Raw genomic sequence first — 22,047 nt, forward strand, 5'->3', positions numbered from 1 at the left:
AATACTGTTTGTAGTTATAGTATCTGGAGCCATTGTCTTGTTGGCCTTGGCCAACAGTAATTATTGTTTTACAATAGTAGACATTGGGTCATATGGAAACTCTGCTGATGCACGCATATTTCGCTCATCAGAATGGGCCATCGTCTTATGAGCAATCAACTTTCTGTGCAAGTACCAAGCATCCTCCCTGGCTCGCGTGGACCACCAGTCCCATATGTCATCGTTGCAGATGAGGGTTTTGGGCCCACAAGCCAAGTAATGCGTCCATTTGCAAGAAGGAGCTTGGATGAACGTAGGCGCATCTTCAATTACCGGCTAAGCAGAGCTCGAAGATGTGTTGAATGTGCCTATGGCATTATGTCAAACAAACGGCGGGTGTTTCTCATACATGACGCAAGTTTTGATGCAGAAAAAGAAACAAGTCACGACCAAATAATTGAAAAAATATATAAACAGTCTTTATTTAAGTTAATTTAGACACAGAGACAACATACAAACAATTAAATATATTAAAATACCAGGAACCATCGAACAGGGATGGAATCAGAACAAAAAAGCAGAGCGACCCCCAGATAGTAAAATATGGTCACAATCAACTCCCAAGTGTAGCTAAAGTGCACATATATAAACTATTTAAGCAAGTGCTAGGCATAATACATTTGCACAGATGGACACGTATGCATAGTGTGACTAGTCAGCAATCTAGAATGCAGTCCTAAGTACATATAGCACACTGAGCAATGTACCTACACCTACATGATATGAGATAAGTGGGGGATCCGGACCAGGACGGGGGACCTCTGCTTGACCCAATGCGCGTTTCGCTCGTGCTTCGTCCTGGTCCGGATCTCCCACTTATCTCATATCATGTAGGTGTAGGTACATTGCTCAGTGTGCTATATGTACTTAGGACTGCATTCTAGATTGCTGACTATTCACACTATGCATACGTGTCCATCTGTGCAAATGTATTATGCCTAGCACTTGCTTAAATAGTTTATATATGTGCACTTTAGCTACACTTGGGAGTTGATTGTGACCATATTTTACTATCTGGGGGTCGCTCTGCTTTTTTGTTCTGATTCCATCCCTGTTCGAGGGTTCCTGGTATTTTAATATATTTAATTGTTTGTATGTTGTCTCTGTGTCTAAATTAACTTCAATAAAGACTGTTTATATATTTTTTCAATTATTTGGTTGTGACTTGTTTCTTTTTCTGGGCTTGTTATCTAGTCACTAGGACCACTAGTATATTTTGGGGTATTATTCGGTTTTCTAAGTTTTGATGCAGAATATATTCGAAGAAATGCTACCACATCAACCCTTCGGCCACAAATTCCACTAGGGAGGGCACAAACATCTGGTATCCGAGCGCGCGACATTTTTTGCCGAATATTTTGACAGCCCTGCTGGAGCACTGCCGTGGCAGGACGATTATGTGTGAAGGGTGGCATCGTGGAAAATATGCACGCAATTGATCATTAACCCCTTCAGGACTGAGCCTGTTTTGGCCTTCAGGACGAAGCAGATTTTTCAAATCTGACATGTGTCACTTTATGTGGTAATAACTCCGGAATGCTTTTGCCTATCCAAGTGATTCTGAGATTGTTTTCTCGTGACATATTGTACTTTGTGTTAGGGAAAAAATTTGGTCGATAAATTCAATATTTATTTGTAAAAAACACCAAGATTTGAAGAAAATTTTCCAAAATTATCATTTTTCTAAATTTAAATGTAGCTACTTGTAAAACAGATAGTAATACCACACAAAATAGTTACTAGTTAACATTTCCCATATGTCTACTTTAGTTTGGCATTGTTTTTTGAACACTCTTATTTTTCTAGGCCGTTACAAGGCTTATAACTTTAGCAGCAATTTCTCACATTTTCAAGAAAATTTCAAAAGGCGATTTTTACAAGGACCAGTTCAGTTCTGAAGTGGCTATGAGGGCCTTATATATTAGAAAGTCCTCATAAATCACCCCATTTTGAAAACTGCACCCCTCAAAGTATTCAAAACAGCATTCTGAAAGTGTTTTAACCCTTTAGGCGTTTCACAGGAATTAAAGCAAAGTAAAGGTGAAAGTTACAAATTTTTTTTTTTTTACAAAATTCATTTGTAATACATTTTTTTCTATACCACAGAAGGTTTTACCCGAGAAATGTAACTTATTATTTATTGCCCAGATTCTGCAGTTTTTAGAAATATCCCACACGTGGCCCTAGTGCGCTAATTTACTGAAATACAGGCCTCAGAACCATAGGAGCACCTAGTGGATTTTGGGGCCTCCTTTTTTTTAGCATATATTTTAGGTACCATTTCAGGTTTGAAGAGGTCTTGAGGGGCCAAAACAATAAAGACCCCCAAAAGTGACCTCATTTTGGAAACTACACCCCTCAGAGAATTTATCTAGGAGTATAGTTAGCATTTTGAACCCACAGTTTTTTTGCTAAATTTATTTTAATTAGTATGTGAAGATGAAAATCTACTTTTTTTCTGAAAAAACAGACATTTTTAATTTTTTCAAGGAATAAAAGAGAAAAAACACCCCAACATATGTAAAGCAATTTCTCCCGATTATGGCAATACCCCATATGTGGTAATAAACTGCAGTATGGACCCACAGCAGGACTCAGAAGGGAAGGAGCACCATTTGGATTTTGAAATTCTGATTTTGCTGGAATAGTTTTCAGTGCCGTGTCGCGTTTGAAATGCACTGGAGGGAACAAAATAGTGGAAACCCCCGGAAAGTGACCCCATTTTGGAAACTACCCCTAGAAAAATTCCTTGATGAGTGTAAAGTTAGCATTTTGACCCCACAGTTGTTTTGCTGAATTCATTGGAATTATTCTGTAAAGGTAAAAATCTACTTTTTTTCTGAAAAAAGGTAGCCATTTTTACAAGGAATAAAGGAGAAAAAGCACGCCAACATTTGTAAAACAATTTCTCCCGATTACGGAAATATGCCATATGTGGTAATAAACTGCTGTTTGGACCCACAGCAGGGCTTAGAAGGGAAGGAGCGCTATTTGTCTTTTGGAGCTCAAATTTAGCTGAAATGGTTTTTGGGTGCCATGTCGCATTTGCAAAGCCCCTGAGAGGCCCAAAAAGTGGAAATTACACCACTTAAAGAATCTATCTAGGGATATAGTGGGCATTTAGACCCCACAAGTCTTTTGCAGGATTTATTAGAATTAGGCCGTGAAAATGAATATCAACATTTCTTCCACTAAAATGTATCCTTTGTGAAATTGAAAAAATGCTAAAGGGGGAAAAAGCTGCCCAACATTTGTAAAGCAATTTCTCCCGAGTACGGCAATACCCCACGTGTGGTCATAAATGGTTTTTCATTAGAAAGTAATTAACCCTTTCTGGACTGATCCATTTTTTTCTTTTCCTTTTTCGTTTTTTCCTCCCGGCGTTCCAAGAGCCATAACTTTTTTATTTTTCAGTCAATAGAGCGGTATGAGGGCTTATTTATTGAGGGACGAGCGGTCGTGTTTATTGGTACATACAACTTTTTGAGCACTTTTTATTAAATTTTTAGGTAGAGCCAAGGTGACCAAAAAACTGTGATTTTGCCGTTTTAAATTCTTTATTTTTCACGCGAGACGCTCCATACATCACCCCCCACACTACGACATGCTATGTCGTGGTGTGTGAAGGGGTTAATGTGCAGCGGATGGTGCAGAGTGAAAATTAAAATTTTCCACTCATATGCCATTTTAGTGCACTACATGTTATGCCCAGTTTGTGCCACTGAAGAGAAATACCTCATAAAATATTAACCGGGTTCTCCCGGGTATGGCGATGCCATATCTGTGGACGTAAACTGGTGTTTAGGCACGCTGCAGGGCTCAGAAGGGAGGGAGCGGCATTTGGCTTTTGGGGCGCAGATGTAGCTTGGTAGTTGTTCTGTTTGGGGTTTTACTGGTGTTTCAGTTTATAATGTGGGGGCATAGGTTATCTGTGCGGGGTACATCAGGGTATAATAAGAGGGTACAATAATGGGGTAAATAAATAATCCGCAGATATGTGGCCGGTGTCGCACTGATAAATGGTGCCCGATCTTATCCGCTTTTGGAACACTCTGCACATTTTGCATCGCCATATTCTGAGAGCCAGAACGGTTTTATTTTTTCTCCACCGGAGCTGTGTGAGGGTTTATTCTTTGCCGGACAATCTGTAGTTTTGATTGGTACCATTTTGGGGTACCAGAAATTTTTTGGATCACGTTTTATTCAATTTTTTGGCAAGCAAGGTGACCAAAACCAATCAATTCTGCCAATGTTTTTTATTCCTTTTTTTTTATGGCGTTCACCCTGGGCTATAAATTACCATTATATTTTATTCTGTGGGTCGGTACGATTATAGCGATATCATATGTATAGAATTTTTTTATGTTTTGCAGCGTTTGTGCACTAAAATCACTTATTTATAAAATAAATTATTTTTTGTGTCACCATATTCGGAGAGCGATAACTTTTTTTATTTTTCAGTCAAAAACGCGGTGTAAGGGCTTGTTTTTTGCGGGACGGGTTGTAGTTTGTATTGGTACCAATTTGGCGTACATGCGACTTTTTGATCACTTTTTATTGTATATTTTGGGAGGGTTGGTAACCAAAAAATTGTGATTTGGGCACTGTCTTTCGTTTATTTTTTTCGCGGTTTTCACTGTGCGGGAAAAATAATATTACAGTTTTATAATTGGGGTCGTTACGAACGCGGTGATACCAAATATGTGTACTTTTTTTAACGTGTTAATTTTTTTCCTATAATAAAAGACTTATTATAGGAAAAAAAGCATCTTTTATTTTTACACTTTTTAAAAACATTTTTATTATCTTTTTTTTACTTGTCCCACTAGGGGACACTTAGACTTGCAGCTCTGATCGCTGCTGGAACACATTACACTACACACATAGTGTAATGTGTTCTAACTGTCATTGCGACGCAACAGTCACACTGACAGGAAGCATCGGAGGACCGGCCGGAGGCTGCTCCTCCGAGGCTTCCGTACATGGCAACCCGGAGGTCATTGTCTGGCCTCTGGTTGCCGTGAGAAGGATCGCCAGCCCCCGCAAATACATGTGGGGGGCTGCCGATCCGCTGTAAACCTCTTCAATGTGGTGATCGCAATCGACCATTGCATCGAAGGGGTTAATTGCCGATTTCAGCGGCGACAGGCCGCTGATCGGCAACGGGGAGAGCAGGGCAGACGCCCTGCACACTTAACCGCCGCTGCGGTGTAGCGCCGCGCGGCGGTTAACTGTCAAAGCACTGACGTTACTGCACGTCAAGGTGCGCGAAGTTACTGCACACATTGACATGCATGAACGTCAAGGTGCGGGAAGGGGTTAATGAGGGCAAGGTTTGTATTTTTGGGGGGGATTTTAGTATTAGGGACTTGCAAGACATGAGGACCCTTGACATGGGTTGCGAGCTTATATCTTTAGTGGTTTGGCCGTTTTTTTAGGGTGCTAAACACGTAATTGTGTGTGAAGCACATTGCCAAATCCAATGTTCGCAAATAAAATCACAAATGTCCTTAGGGCGTCCGTTATCAGAGCACTGAACGGCCGCATAGAAGTCGATTTGGATTATAGGCAAACCACAAAAGATACACTAATACCTCAATGATGTCATGCAATTATCGTGGGCCCTGTCTACCATGTGGCAACGGTACCTAAGGACATGTTTGGGCAAGATTGTTAGACAACATATATTAAGGGAAACACACAAAGTGTTGTTTTGTTGATCTAAAAAAACTGTGTGTCATGGCACAACAAAACTGCACATACAGCATATGTATAAAAGGTCCATCAAAGCATCGCACCAACATGATGCACATTCGGTATACATAAGCAAAACTAGGCCTTCACAAATAAACAACTATGCTGCGGCCACAGCACTACAACTCATGATATCGGTGGGGTGGTGAGCTGTAGCTGGCCATTTCAGCACCACTATGCTGTCCATGGGCCTGCAGAGGATGTTCCTCAACAGCATAGTGGTGCAGATGCTGTGTGTGGTAGCCGTGAGGCGAGGTGGGGCGGGTGGAAAGGTTTCCACGGGTTGGCTATAGCCAGGTAAAGGACGGTCACGCACCGCCACAGGACCAGGTGACATGCGGAACGGCATTGGTACTGTTGTCGTGGCAAGGGGGTGGCAGGCCGGGAAGGGCCAGGTGCAGTGAAGGGCACCGACGGCTCCGGCAATCCACGCCAATGCTCAATTGCCTGGAAGCAGTGGCGTGGATTGTTTGGAGGTGTGGCACTGTCCATCAGGCTCATTATGGAGCATTGTAGGCGCACCCTACCATGTTCGGGTACTCGCCGGAGTAGCAGGGCGATGGTGCGGCCAAAGGTGTCCTCGTTAGCGCAGCGCCGCAGGTACTCGAGTACCCTGGTGTCCACCTGTGCACCCGCGGAATACATGTGCCTGCACCTGGCTGCTGCGGTAGTTTCACTCGGGACGTCCCGTGGCTCCTGGGGTTGGCTGGACGCCTGTGGGGCTGGTTCAGGAGCAGTCGCCTCTGGGGTTAAGGGCAGCAGGGGATCTTCTTCTTGTGGCGCATGCGGCTCTGCATGGGCAGCCTCCTCTTCAGTGTCGAGAAGATTGTCACTGGATCTGTAATAAAAAAAAAGTACAGTTATTAGAAACTTTCCCCCAAAACAGGTTGTTTGTCCGTTGCGGCAATGACATGTGAACACAGACATTTCTTCAAGGTACAGTTATTACTTACGGCCGCATCTCCATGATGTCCTTGAGGAACATCAGCTGCTGGGTTTACATATATTTTCGAGCCACCGTCACCACTTCGGCCTCTGGCCCCATATTCCCTCCGGAATTGATCCCGGCAGCTCTTCCACCGGGTTTTGACATCAACTGTACAAAGGAACCAAAAAAAAATAATAAATAATAAAAAAAAAAAAAAAGAATAGTCCCCAGGTGATTTGACCCAAATGTGCACTAGATGGAAACGTTGGCATTCCCTTACCCCCCCCCCCCCAGACACATTATACACAAGCTCAATGATGCTCTCACACACCCGCTACGTTGCCCATTTTGAATATGTGAACACAAGGATACACTACAGCATGTGGTTTTGACATGACATTATATATATATATATATATATATATATATATATATATACATACACACACACATACATATATTATATATATATATATATATATATATATACCAATGCTCTTTCTGTCTCGTGTGCTGGCTTTAGCCCACTCACGGCTGAAGAGGGTCTGTGCAATTTGATCCCATGCGACCTCTTTCCCAGTGCGGTCGTGGTAGGCCTCTGCCCGCGTGTCCCACAACTCTGGCCTCTCCTGGACCAGGCAGATGAGCTTCTCCACGTCACAAACGCCTGCAGTCCAGCTCAAGCATGTGCCCAACAAGTGCAAAGCAACTTCCTGGATTGGAGTTGTTTGGACAAGTCAGCCAACTCATTTACATAGACTTAACAAGTCTTGCGTGAAAAACGCATGTCCCACGGAGGTGCTTCCGTGTGGCATGCGTGATTTTCACGCACCCATTGACTTCAATGGGTGCGTGATGGACGAAATACGCACAAAGAACGGACATGTCGTGACTTTTTTGCAGCGGACTCACGCTGCGTAAAAATCATGCAACGGTCTGCACGGCCCCATAGACTAATATAGGTCCGTGCGACGCGCGTGAAAATCATGCGCGTTGCTCGGATGTATATCCCGTTTGTCTGAATAAGCCCTTACTATGTAAGCACTAGTTTTATCTGACAAGTCCGTATTACAACTGTCCTTTCTAGAAGTTCTGCCCCCCCACCCCAACTAGTTCCAATAGAAATATAGCCACTGACCATTCATTAGTAGTTCAGTGTATTAAGGGCTATGCTTTCCATCAGTCGTGGTTGAAACCCCTCCAGCCAAAGGTGCCATGTGCAGCATGCAATATATTGTATGTTTAATCTAATCTGTACATACATAAACAAATTCTGTGGAGATCACTTAAAATCCCAGGGTGGACACATGGGTGGTAACACTTTCTGAATATACCATGGTCTTGGCTACCCTTTCCAATTTTTTTTGCTTATAGATCCAAAGGTTTTCCACTTTCTCTGCGATAGGATGGAATTCCTTATTAGGCGAAGAAAAAAAAAAAAAGACCAGAAACTGCTGAATAATTAGGCATTTATTATGCGGAATAATATTAACATAGTTTATTGGTTATTAATAGCTTTCATCCAGTTCATGCTCCGGGATGGATTGTGGCATCCCTAGTCCTGAAACACTCAGGCTGAGCTCGTCTGTAATGCTTGAACTGAGCTCGTCTGTAATGCTAGAACTTGGATCCTCAGCTACATTGGGACTTGGGACTTCGGCCATTATAGGGCTAAGTTCCTGTATAATGCTGGAACTTGGCTCTTCTGCAAGACTAGAATAAGATTCCTCAGCAACACTGGAATTACGCTCATCTACCCCACTAGAATTGACTTCTACAGGATTTAAAAAGTGGTCTTCGGAATAGCTGGAGTTTGGTTCTAGAGTTGGACAGGCACTAGGTTCATACAAATCAACTGAAGGGACACCACCATTATCATCAGGGAATATGTCATTATCATGGGCACAGACATTATTGGGGTTATTATTCTCAAAGGTTGACTGTGTATCTTGTGGTATACGGTGTTGTGGTTGTTGTTCAGTCACCGCTTCTTTTTGATATTCTGAACAGAGGGGGGACAAAACATTCTTCCCGTTTGCACAATGTATCTCCATATCCTCGGAAACTTCCACTTCCTTTGCCTTCTTGAAGATAGTTCTCATTGTTATGGGAATTGACATGCACCTGATATAGAAGACGAAAAACATCAATTGTAGCCATTCATGTTATCCCTATTAAGCATTATTCTTTTCCATGTCTTATCTTTTGTATATACTTAAATCTCAACTTTTATAAATTAAAGCAAAACACCTCACCTACAAGAAAGGAGTGATGGGACTACCCTCACGTAAAAGATAAAATGTTAATAAGGTTTATACAAAATGAAAAAAGGTTTTAAAAACAGGAGGTAGAAAAGGAATCCATAAAAAAAAAACAAAAAAAAAAACGGTAGGAAGGAAGGATTAGAGCCCTTTTACACCCGCCAATTATTGGGCAAACGAGCCTCCATAGAATGCACGTTCCCGATAATTGCCCTGTGTAAACAGGGCAACGATGAACGAGCAACGAGCGGTCTCGTCGATAGTTTACATGGCCCACGTGGAGCAGTGTAAAAGTACCCTTAGACTTATGCCACAAACTATTATATACCTAAGTGGAGACTCACCTAGTTTGAGATTGGTGCTATGATATTGCTATGTCTGATCTGCTTCCTACTAAGTGTAGTGTGGCACCACTTAAGCCTCATTCAGATGAGCGTGTAACTCGTCCATGTGATGGCAGTTCACACAGCCGTCACACGGATACATTTATTTCAATAGGGGCGTTCACATAGCCATTATTTCAACGGACCATGTGAAGGGTCCTTGGAAAAATAGGACATGTCCTATTTTCTTGTGTTTTCACACATCCTGCCATAGGCTCTTGTCTATGAGGGATCCGTGATAACGCGTCGCGCAGAGGTGCATCTCGGAAGTGAAATACGGCTGTTCTTCACGTTAGAGGTTGCACACGCTCGTCTGAATGTAGCCTTCGTGAAATGGTATCCCAAAAAGAAAGCGGTGACACGAAACACGCATTGACGCGTGACAATGTGTAATCCAAAGGACTTGGGACCATCAGTAATCTACCTTCTTGGGATACAATTTCACTAAGTGGTGCTACACTACACAGTTAAAAAGCAAAATCAGACATCGCAATATCATAGCACCAATGTCAAACCATGTCTGATTTTGCTTTTTAACTCCGTGTAGTGTAGCACCGATTAGTGAAATGATATCCCAATAAGCCAAGTCCTTTGGCTTACACCATGCCACGCCCCAATGTGAGTTTCGAGTCACCGCTTTCTCATTGGGATACCATTTCACTTAAATGGTGCCAGGTATCTTCCATCATACCGGTTTTTTGGAGTAATTCCTAATCTACATCATGCTTGTAAAACATTTTTAAATCGGCATAAACTTTATAAACTACCTTTACATGTGGGTTAGTCTATCACTCTTTTCTGGTTTTGTAGGTGATATTATATGGAGTTTCTACCGATGTGATAATGGGTGACACTTGATGGTTGTTATTTATGGCTACCCACTTTAGCAAAATTGAGCTATGGGCAACAATTAAATTAAATGAAACACCGGCAAATTTTCACGATTCGTAAAATGGGCCTACTAGGGTTATTTAACCCCTTCCCGCATCTTAACGTAACTGCACGTCGATGTGTGCAGTAACTTCGTGCACCTCGACGTGCAGTTAAGTCAGTGCTTTGACAGTTTACCAACGCGCGGCTGTACACCGCAGCGGCAGTTAACTGTGCAGGGTGTCTGCCCTGCATTTACCGTTGCCGGTCAGCGGCCCATCACCGCTGATTTCGGCAGTTAACCCCTTAATCGCGGCGTTTGATTGCGATCGCCACACTTAAGGTGTTAAGAGCAGATCGGCAGCCCCCACGTGTAATCATGGGGGCTGGCGATGGTACCCATGGCAACCGGACGCCAGACAATAGCTTCCGGGCTGCCATGTACAGAAGCCTAAGAGGACCAGCCGGAGGCTTCCTGTCAGTGTGATTGTCACGTCACAATGACAGTTGGAATGCATTACACTATGTAGTTAGTGTAATGTGTTCTAGCAGCGATAAGAGCTGCAAGTCTAAGGGTATGTTCACACGCTTAACAAAAAAGGTCTGAAAATACGGAGCTGATTTCAGAGAAAACAGTCTGATTTTCAGGCGTTTTTGAAGCTGAAAATGAAATTTGGAGCTTCTCTCGAGGCTTCTTTTCATGCTACTTCTTTTTACGGAGTGTCTTTTTACGGTCCGTTTTTTTAAACAGAGGCGTAAAAAGACGCCCTGTATGAACTAAATGCTGTTTTTCCCATTGATTTCAATGGGCAGATGTTTGTAGGCATTCAGCTTCCGTTTTATCAGGTGTTTTTCGAGGCGTAAATGCCCCGAAATACGCCTGAAAACACTGCGTGCGAACATACCCCAAGTGTCCCCTAGTGGGTCAATAAAAAAAAAAAAAAAAAAAAAAAAAAAAAAGAATAACAAAGGTTTTAAAAAAAAGAAGTGTACAAATAAAAGTGAAGTGACAAACAAGAACTGCTTTTTTTTTTACTATAATAATGGCTTTCCTATAATAAAAGACTTACCAAATATGTGTACTTTTTTTTTACGTGTTATCACCGCGTTCGTAACGACCCCAACTATAAAATTATTTTTCCCGCACGGTGAATACCGCAAATAAAAAACTAAAAACTATGCCAGAATCACTATTTTTTTGGTCACCACCCCTCCCAAAATATACAATAAAAAGTGATCAAAAGGTCTCATGTACGCCAAAATAGTACCAATACAATCTACAACCTGTTCCGCAAAAACAAGCCCTTACACCGCTTTTTTGACTGAAAAATAAAAAAGTTCTGGCTCTCAGAATATGGTGACACAAAAAATTATTTTATAAAATAAAGTTATTTTATTGCGCAAACACTGCAAAATGTAAGTATCGCCGTAATCGTATCGACCCGCAGAATAAAAAATATTGGCCATTTATAGCCCAGGGTGAACGCCGTAAAAAATAAATAAAAATCTGTCAGAATTGATGGTTTTTGGTCACCTTGCTTGCCGAAAAATGGAATAAAAAGTGATCAAAAATAAAATAAATAAATAAAAAAAATTAAAAAATAGCATGTACCCCAAAATGGTACCAATGAAAACTACAGATTGTCCCGCAACAAATAAGCCCTCACACAGCTGCGATGGTGGAAAAATAAAAAAGTTCTGGCTCCCAGAATATAGCGATGCAAAATGTGCAGTGTTCCAAAAGCGTATAAAATCGGGCGCCATTTATAAGTTTATTATTGTTTATCTACCGCTTTATTATACCCTCTTATTATGCCCCTGGTGTACTCTGCCCAACCAACATATGCCCCCACATTATAAACTAAAATACCAGCAAAACGCCAGAGCTACTACCAAGCAAAATCTGCCCTCAATAAAGCCAAATGGCGCTCCCTCCCTTCTGAGCCTTACAGCGTGCCCAAACAACAGTTTACGTCCACAGATATGGCATCGCCATACCCGGGAGAACCCGGTTAATATTTTATGAGGTATTGGTCTTCAGTGGCATAAACTGGGCACAACATATAGTGCACTGAAATGGCACATCTGTGGAAAATTTTAATTTTCACTCTGCACCATCCGCTGTGCATTAAACCCTTCACACACCACGACTTAATAGCATGTCGTGGTGTGGGATGTGATGTATGGAGCGTCTCACACGCTGAGCCTGCGCCATACGCTGCGGGTGTCAGCTGTGTATTACAGCGGATACCCGGGACTAACGGACAGAAACAGAGATCACGCTGTTACAGGAGTCTGTAAAAATGACAATATACTGCAATACATTAGTATTACAGTGAATTCTACCAGTGATCTATGAATTGCTGGTTCAAGTCTCGTATGGGGACTAATAAAATGTGTAAAAACAAAAAGTAAATAGTTATTATTAGTGGAAAAAATCCAAAAATAAACCCTTTTCACATTTTTTCTCTAAAGTAATGTAAAAAAAAATAAAAATACACAAAATTGGTATCGCTGCGTCCGCAAAAAGTCCAAACTATTACAATATACCATTATTGAACTCGCACGGTGAACGCCGTGAAAACGAATTTTAAACGGCAAAATCGCTGTTTTTTGGTCACCTTAGCTCTACCAAAAAATGTGATAAAAAGTGATAAAAATTTACCAAAAAATGGTACCAATTAAAACTACAGCTCGTCCCGCAAAAAATAAGCCCTCACACCACTCTATTGACAGAAAAAGAAAAAAAAGTTGTGGCTCTCTGAAAGCGGGGAGGAAAAACAAAAAAGAGAAAAAGCAAAACATTGATCAGTTCGGGAAGGGTTAATTACTTTCTAATGAAAAAAATTTATGACCAAATGTGGGGTATAGCTGTACTCGGGAGAAATTGCTTTACAAATGTTGGGGTGCTTTTTCCGCCTTTATCTATTTGGAAATTGAAAAAATGCAACTTTTTAGTGGAAATAGTGTGGTTATTAATTTTCACAGCCTAATTGTAAAGGATCTGCCAGGCACAGCTTCTGTATCAACGCCAATAGGTAATCAGTCTGCACCTGCTTCTATGTCTGCGAGACGGACTCCATCTTCCACCACTCAGGATGGCAGGCTTAGGAGTGGGAGAGCCTATCGCAGCCTGGCCAGACAGAGCTAGCTCCCGCCCTCTGTCTATTTATACCTGCCTTTCCTGTTCCTCCTTGCTTGCGATTCTTCTCTGTTGGTTTCCTGGCCCTGCTGCAGCTTCTTGAACTATTTGTCCCTGCTTCATATTGACCCTGGCTTACTGACTACTCTCCTGCTCTGCGTTTGGTACCTCGTACACTCCTGGTTTGTCTAGGCTCGTTCACTTCTCTTGTTGCTCACGGTGTTGCCGTGGGCAACTGCCCCATTTCCCTTAGCTTCTGTGTACCCTTGTTTGTTTGTCTGTCGTGCACTTATTGAGCGTAGGGACCGTCGCCCAGTTGTACCCCATCGCCTAGGGCGGGTCGTTGCAAGTAGGCAGGGACTGAGTGGCGGGTAGATTAGGGCTCACTTGTCTGTTTCCATAACCCCATCATTACACTAATGCTAATAAATACTGGAAAAAAAGGTATGGGGTCTAAATGCTCACTATACCCCTAGATAGATTCCTTAAGTGGTGTAGTTTCCCAAATGGGGTTACTTTTGGGGGGCTTCCACTGTTTTGGTCCCTTGGCGGCTTTGCAAATTCGACATAACACCCAAAAAAAGATTCCAGCTAAATTTGAACTCCAAAAGCCAAATAGCGCTCCTTCTCTTCTAAGCCCAGGTGTGGGTCCAAACAGCACTTTATTACCACATATGGCGTATTTACATAATCGGGAGAAATTGTTTGACAAATGTTGGGGTGATTTTTCTCCTTTATTCCTTGTAAAAATTAAAAAGGTCTACGTTTTTACAGAAAAAAAAGTAGATTTTTACCTTTACAGACTAATTCCAATGAATTCAGCAAAACAACTGTGGGGTCAAAATGCTAACTTTACACCCCTCAAGGAATTTTTCTAGGGGTAGTTTCCAAAATGGGGTCACTTTTGGGGGATTTCCACTGTTTTCATCCCTCCAGTGCATTGCAAACACGACACCGCACTGAAAACTATTCCAGCAAAATCAGAAATCCAAATGGTGCTCCTTCTCTTCTGAGCTTTGCTGTGGGTCCAAACAGCAGTTTATTACCACATATGGGGTATTGCTATAAATCGGAAGAAATTGCTTTACATATGTTGGGGTGTTTTTTCTACTTTATTCCTTGTAGAAAAAAAAAAAACTTTTTTCACAAAAAAAAAAAAAAAGGAGATTTTCATCTTCACATGCGAATTCAAATAAATTTTGCAAAAAAAACTGTGGCTTCAAAATGCTAACTATACCCCTAGATAAATTCCTTGAGGGGTGTAGTTTCCAAAATGGGGTCAGTTTTGGGGGGTCTTTACTGTTTTAGTACCACAGACCTATTCAAACCGGACCTAAAATATATTCTAAAAAAAGGATGCCCCAAAATCCACTAGGTGCTCCTTTGCTTCGGAGGCCGGTGCTTCAGTCCATTACTGCACTAGGACCACATGTGGGATATTTCTAAAAACTGCAGAATCTGGGCAATAAATAGGGCGTTGCATTTCTCGGGTAAAACCTTCTGTGGTATAGAAAAAAATGTATTACAAATAAATTTTGGCAAAAAAAAATAATGACATTTTTACATTTCACCTCTACTTTGCTTTAGTTCCTGTGAAACCCCTAAAGGGTTAACCCCTTCAGGACACAGCCTGTTTTGGCCTTGTGGACGCAGGCGATTTTTTTCAAATCGGACATGTGTTACTTTATGTGGTAATAACTTGGTAATGCTTTTACCTATCCAAGCGATTGAGATTGTTTTCTCGTGACATATTGTACTTTACGTCTGTGAAAAAATTGTCGATAAATTCAGTATTTATTTGTGAAAAACACTAATATTTTGAGAAAATTTGCAAAAAATTGCATTTTTCTAAATTTGAATGTATCTGCTTGCAAAACAGATATTAATACCACACACAATAGTTACTAGTTAACATTCCCCATATGTCTACTTTATGTTGGCATAGTTTTTTGAACATCCTTTTATTTTTCTAGGATGTTACAAGGCTTAGATTTTTAGCAGCAATTTCTCACATTTTCAAGAAATTTCCAAAACCTATTTTTTCATGGACCAGTTCACTTCTGAAGTGGCTTTGAGGGCCTTATATATTAGAAACTCCCCATAATTCACCCCATTTTAAAAACTTCACCCCTCAAAGTATTCAAAACAGCATTCAGAAAGTTTAACCCTTTAGGTGTTTCACAGGAATTTAAAGCAAAGTAGAGGTGAAATTTACATATTTCACTTTTTTGTCAGAAAATCCTTTTTATTCCATTTTTTCTGTAAAACAGAAGGTTTTACCAGAGAAACGCAACTCAATATTTATTGCCCAGATTCTGCAGTTTTTACAAATACCCCACATGTGGCCCTAGTGTGGTAATGGACTGAAGCACCGGCCTCAGAAACAAAGGAGCACCTAGTGGATTTTGAAGCCTCCTTTTTATTACAATATATTTTAGGCTCCATGTCTGGTTTGAAGAGGTCTTGTGGAACCTAAACAGTGAAAACCCCAAAAAGTGACCCCATTTTGGAAACTACACCCCTCAAGGAATTTATCTAGTTGTATAGTGAGCATTTTAACCCCACAGGTTTTTTGCTGAATTTACGGGCGTTAGTCTGTGAAAATGAAAATCTACATTTCTTCTGAAGAAACATAGACATTTTTAATTTTTGCAAGGAATAAAGGAGAAAAAGCGCCCCAACATTTGTAAAGAAATTTATCCTGATTATGGCAATACCCCATATGTGGTCATAAACTTATATTTGAACACATTACAGCCCTCAGAAGGGAAGGAGCCCCATTTGGGTTTTGGAGCTCAAATTTTGCTATAATGGTTTTCGGTGCCATGTCCCATTTGCAACGCCCTGGAGGGACCAAAACAGCAGAAACCCCCCAAAAGTGACCCCATTCACTATCAGAATCCAAGAGAGCAAATGCCTCTTCAGTGGTATATAACTTGCGTGCCATTTTTTACTTATTTTTTGTAACAGTTTTAATAAAAGTAACAAAGAAAAAGTCCACTAATCCATTGATCAATAAATTTATGAACAACCCTAAGGTCCTGTTCACACTGAGTTTTTTTACGAGTTCTTCGGCGCGGAAAACGCTCCGCAAAACTCGTCAAAAACCTCCCAAAAATGTCTCCTATTGATTTCAATAGGAGTTTATTTATTATTATTTATTTCAGTTACTTATATAGCGCCAACATATTACGCAGCGCTGTACAGAGGTCCACTTTTTTACTGTCCCCCATTGGGGCTCACAATCTAAATTCCCTATGGGTATGTTTTTGGGGTGTGGGAGGAAACCGGAGTACCCGGAGGAAACCCATGCAAACACAGGGAGAACATACAAACTCCATGCAGATGTTGTCCTTGGTTGGATTTGAACCCAGGACCCCAGCGCTGCAAGGCAATAGTGCTAACCACTGAGCCACCGTGGACAAGCTTTTTTACAGTGAGCAAAAAAAACGCATCGCGGTAAAAAGAAGCAACATGACCCATCTTGAGGAGCTTTCCGCCTCCAAAACCCCATTTCAATCAGTCAGAAGGGTAAAAAAAACACCTCGACGAGTGTTTTGGCGAGTTTTTGTCAAACCACTGTGCAAAAAACATTTGGAGCAGTTTTTGCAGGAGGAATTTTCCTCCTGCAAAAATCTCCGTGTGAACACAGCCTAAGACTGGATTCACACGAACGTGTATTACATTCGTGCGGGCCGCGTGGTTTTCACGCGCCACGCACAGACCAATACAAGTCTATGGGGCAGTACAGACAGTCCGTGCTTTTTGCGCAGCGTTTGTCCGCTGTGTAAAAAGCGCGGCACGTTCAATATCTCCGCGTATTTCGCGCATCACGCACTCATTGAAGTCAATGGGTGCGTGAAAACCACGCAGGTCGCAAGGAAGCACTTCCGTGCGAACTGCCTGTTATGCGCACCAGCTGTCAAAAGGATGAATGTAAACAGAAAAGCACCACGTGCTTTTCTGTTTACAAACATCCAAATGGCGTGTCATAATGATGGCGGCTGCACGAAAACCACGCAGCCGCGCATCATATGATGCTGCCTCACGGAGCAGGTAAGTGGCTTTTGCGCAGGTAAAACGCCACGTGTTTTGCGTGCGCAAAAACGCCACGCACGTCTGAATCAGCCCTAACAATGAATCAATGTATTTAGAATTTACAGACGTGTAAAATATATGAAGAGATTTATATAAGTATATGTGTGTATACGTATATATTACATGTACGTATATATCTATATGATGATAGATATATAACATCCCTAATTATTAATTTTTAGTATTAACAAATTTCAAATATATGTCTATATATAATACGTGTGTGTGTGTGTGTGTGTGTGTGTGTGTGTGTGTGTGTGTATATATATATAGAATATAGACGTGTGTATGTATGTATGTATGTATATATATATATATATATACACACACACACACACACAGTATATATAATAGTAAACAGTAAATATATATAACATAGACGTGTGTGTGTGTGTATATATATATATATATATATATATATATATATATATATATATATATATATACACACACACATACACACACATGATAAGCCCTAATTAATTACTAATTAACTAATTAATTGTCCTAGTCTGAGTACTATCTACCTAAACTATAACTAGCTGCTTACACTAAACTATCTATGTGGAGGTGTTGTTGTGTGTTTTTCACAGTCATTGTGTCTTTATAGGAGACACACAGCTTCTTCTCCCCCACTGTCTCAGAACGATCTGACAGGGAGGAAAGAGAAACATTGTAACAAACAGCACAGAAAGTTTGTTGCTGCAACAAACTTTGCTGTGAACACCATGATAGATTTATCATGGTGATCACGTCATCAGGACCGACACCAATCCGGTCCTGATGTCTTCTCTCAGCACTTAGGCTGCTTGTAGCAGCGTGTGCTGAGAGATTCAGAGCACAGGGAGAGCGCTGTGCACTAACATCCCCCATATGTCTACTTTAGATTGGCATCGTTTTTTGAACATCCTTTTATTTTTCTAGGACGTTACAAGGCTTAGAACTTTAGCAGCAATTTCTCACATTTTCAAGAAAATTTCAAAAGGCTATTTTTACAGGGGCCAGTTCAGTTGTGAAGTGGCTTTGAGGGCCTTATATATTAGAAACCCCCCAAAAGTCAGCCCTTTAGACTTCTCACAGGAATTAAAGCAATGTAGGAGAAATTTACAAATTTCATATTTTTTTGCAGAGATTAATTTTTAATACAATTTTCTTTATAACACAGAAAGTTTTACCAGAGAAATGCAACTCAATATTTATTGCCCAGGTTCTACAGTTGTAGGAAATAGCCCACATGTGGCCGTAGCGTGCTACTGGACTGAAGCACCGGCCTCAGAAGCAAAGGAGCACCTAGTGGATTTTGGGGACTTATTTTTATTACAATATATTTTAGGCACCATGTCAGGTTTGAAGGCCTCTTGCGGTGCCAAAACAGTGGAAATCCCCCAAAAGTGACCCCATTTGAGAAACTATACCCAAGGATAATTCCCTTGAGGTGTGTAGTGAGCATTTTGACCACACAGTTTTTTTTACAGAAATTACTGTAAGTAGGCCATGAAAATTAAAATCTAAATTTTTTCAAAGAAAATGTAGGTTTAGCTATTTTTTTTCTTATTTCTACAAGGACTGAAGGAGAAAAAGCACTGCAAAATTTGTAAAGCAATTTCTCCCGAGTAAAACAATACCCCACCTGTGGTAATAAATGGCTGTTTGGACACACGACAGCGCTTAGAATGGAAAGAGCGCTATTTGGCTTTTGGAGAGCACATTTAACAGGAATGGTTTGTGGAGGCCATGTCGCATTTGCAAAGACCCTGAGGGGACAAAACAATGAAAACGCCTAAAAAGTGACTCCATTTAGGAAACTACACCCCTTGAGGAATTCATCTAGGGGTGTAGTAAGCATTTTGACCCCATAGAGGTTTCATAGAATTTATTAGAATTTGGCATTGAAAAGAAAACAATCCTTTTTCTTCAATATGACGTAGCTTTAACGCAAATTTTTTCATTTTCTCAACAAATAAAGGAAAAAAAAAAAAGAACCCCACATTTGTAAAGCGTTTTCTCCCGAGTACGGCAATACCCCCTATGTGGTCATAAACTACTGTTTGGGCACATGGCAGGGCTCAGAAGGGAAGGAGCGCCATTTGGAGTGCAGATTTTGCTGGATTGGTTTCTGGGCGCCTGTGGGACCAAAACAGTGGAAACCCCCCAGAAGTGACCACATTTTGGAAACTACACCCTAGTGGTGTATTAAGTATGCTAACCCTGCAGGTGTTTTATAGAAATGAATGTGCACTCCATGTTGCAGAGTGAAAATGGGAATTTTTTTCCTTAGATACGCCAATATGTGGTGCCCAGCTTGTGCCACTATAACAAGACAGCTCTCTAATTATTATGCAGTGTTTCCCGGTTTTAGAAACACCCTACATGTGACCCTAATCTTTTGCCTGGACATTTGACCAGGCTCAGGAGTGAAAGCGTACCCTGCGAAATTGAGGCCTAATTTGGCGATTTACAAAGTATTGGTTCACAATTGCAGAGGCTCAGATGCGAAATAATAAAAAGAAACCCCTGAGAAGTGAGCCCATTTGAGAACTACATCCCTCAAGGCATTTATTAAGGGGTGTAGTGAGCATTTACATCCCACAGGTCTTTTCCATAAATGAATGCGCTGTGGAAAGTGCAAATTAAAAATTAATATTTTTCGCTAGATATGCCATTTCAGTGGCAAATATGTCATGCCCAGCTTATGCCACTGGAGACACACACCCCAAAAATTGTTAAAAGAGTTCTCCCGGGTCGGACGATGCCATATATGTGGAAGGAAACTGCTGTTTGGGCACGCTGTAGGGTTCAGAGCGGAGGGAGCGCCATTTGGCTTTTGGAGAGCGGATTTTGCTTGGTAGTAGATTTGTTTGAGTATTGCTGGTGTTTCAGTTTATAATGTGGGGGTACATGTAAGCTGGGCAGAGTACATCAGCGGCATAATCAGGTGGTATAATAATGGGGTAAAAAAAAACAATAAAACGATCCATAGATGTGTGTTACGCTGTGAAGCAATCCTTTCTGCACAGGCCGGTGTCGCACTGATATATGGCATCCTTTCTTCTGCCCCTTTTGGTCTACACACCGCACCTTTGCAATTTGGGGAATTTTGCTGGGAAAGTGTTGTCCTGGTATTATACGCGCACCGTCGCTTCCAGCGGACATGTTTGGGCCCTCCCCTTCCTGGTTCCCTAATTTTAGGTCCTTGATAAATCGCCTCTTGAAACAGAAGAAATGTTCCCCTCGGGCCGGCACAACTGCATATTTTTTATTTATTGGGGCCATAACGAATTAAATTTTATCATAGACGTAGTGGTAAGGCGGCTATTTTTGCGGCACGAGCAGTAGTTATTATTGGTACCATTTTGGGGTACATGCGACTTTTTGATCACCTTTTATCCTATTTTTTGGGAAGCCAGGTTAAAAAGAAACGAAAAAAAAAACTATGCCAGAAGTGCGTTTTTTTGTTTTACAGCGTTCACCATGCGTTATAAATTACATGTTAACTTTATTCTGCGGGTCAGTACGATTCCGGCAATACCTAATTTATAGAACTTCATGTTTAACAACTTTTTGCACAATAAAATTACCTTTGTAAAAAGAATGTATTTTTTCTGTCGCCAAGTTGTGACAACCATAATGTTTTCACTTTTTTGTCGACGGAGCTATATGAGGGCTTGTTTTTTGCAAGACGAGCTATAGTTTTTATAGGTACCATTTTTGGATACGTGCGACTTTGGTCACTTTTTATTCCAATATTTGTAGGGCAAAGTGACCAAAACACAGAAACGCGTATAGTTTTTTACGTTTTTTTTTACGCTGTTCACCGCGTGCAATAAATTAAATATTTTGATACCTCAGGTCGTTACGGTGAAGGCGATACCAAATACGTATGGTTTATTATTATTTTTTCAATACTAAAGGACTTAAGTGAAAAAGGGTGATTGTGTTTTATTTTATTACTTGAAAAAAAAAAGTGTAAAAAAAGTGAAAACAATAAAAGTTTCAAGTCCCACTAGGGGATTTGAAGGTCCAACTGTCTGATGTTTTTTTCTAATACATTGCATTACCTACGTAGTGCAATGTATTAGATCTGTCAGTTATTCACTCACAGCAAGCAGACTAGGCTACGCCTCCCGGCGGGGCCTAATCGGCTTCCGTGATGGCGGAGCAGGAGGCCATTGTGTCTCCTGTTGCCATAGCAGCAGTCGCCAGTCCTGATTGCCTGTCAGAGCTGGCAATCTGCTAGCAACCGCTAAGATGCAGCGATCGCTTTAGATTGCTGCATCGAAGGGGTTAATGCCAGGGATCGGAGCTAGCTCTAGTTCCTGCCGTTACAGGTGGATGCCAGCCGTGACATACAGCTGACTTCCACCGCTGATGACGCCGGATCAGCTCCTGAGCCGGCGCCATCTTGCCGTCGGCTACGGAAGCTGATCAGGCTCCGCCATCGGGCGGATCTTTACCGGCTTCCATGCTAGGCAGACCGGGAGACCAGTATTAGGCCTCCGGTTGCCATTGCAGCCACCGGAACCCCGGAAAGGTCATTGCTGAGGTTCCGATGAGCTGCAAACACCTTAAGTG

The 22,047-nt window shown here is 41.3% G+C and overlaps 1 protein-coding gene across 1 annotated transcript in view; it reads right to left on the reverse strand.

The window, feature by feature from the left end:
* Positions 1–8,181: 8,181 nt before the first annotated feature.
* The window catches only part of LOC142652879 (mediator of RNA polymerase II transcription subunit 1-like), a 173,209-nt gene continuing 159,343 nt past the window's right edge, over positions 8,182–22,047 (reverse strand). Inside the window, exon 16 of the mRNA XM_075828565.1 lies at positions 8,182–8,845. Within this exon, the coding sequence (XP_075684680.1) occupies positions 8,230–8,845 (616 nt within the window). The 3' untranslated portion in view covers positions 8,182–8,229. The remainder of the gene's footprint in view (positions 8,846–22,047) is intronic.

This window comes from Rhinoderma darwinii, chromosome 5, assembly GCF_050947455.1.
Source record: "Rhinoderma darwinii isolate aRhiDar2 chromosome 5, aRhiDar2.hap1, whole genome shotgun sequence".
Classification (NCBI taxonomy): Eukaryota; Metazoa; Chordata; class Amphibia; order Anura; family Rhinodermatidae; genus Rhinoderma; species Rhinoderma darwinii.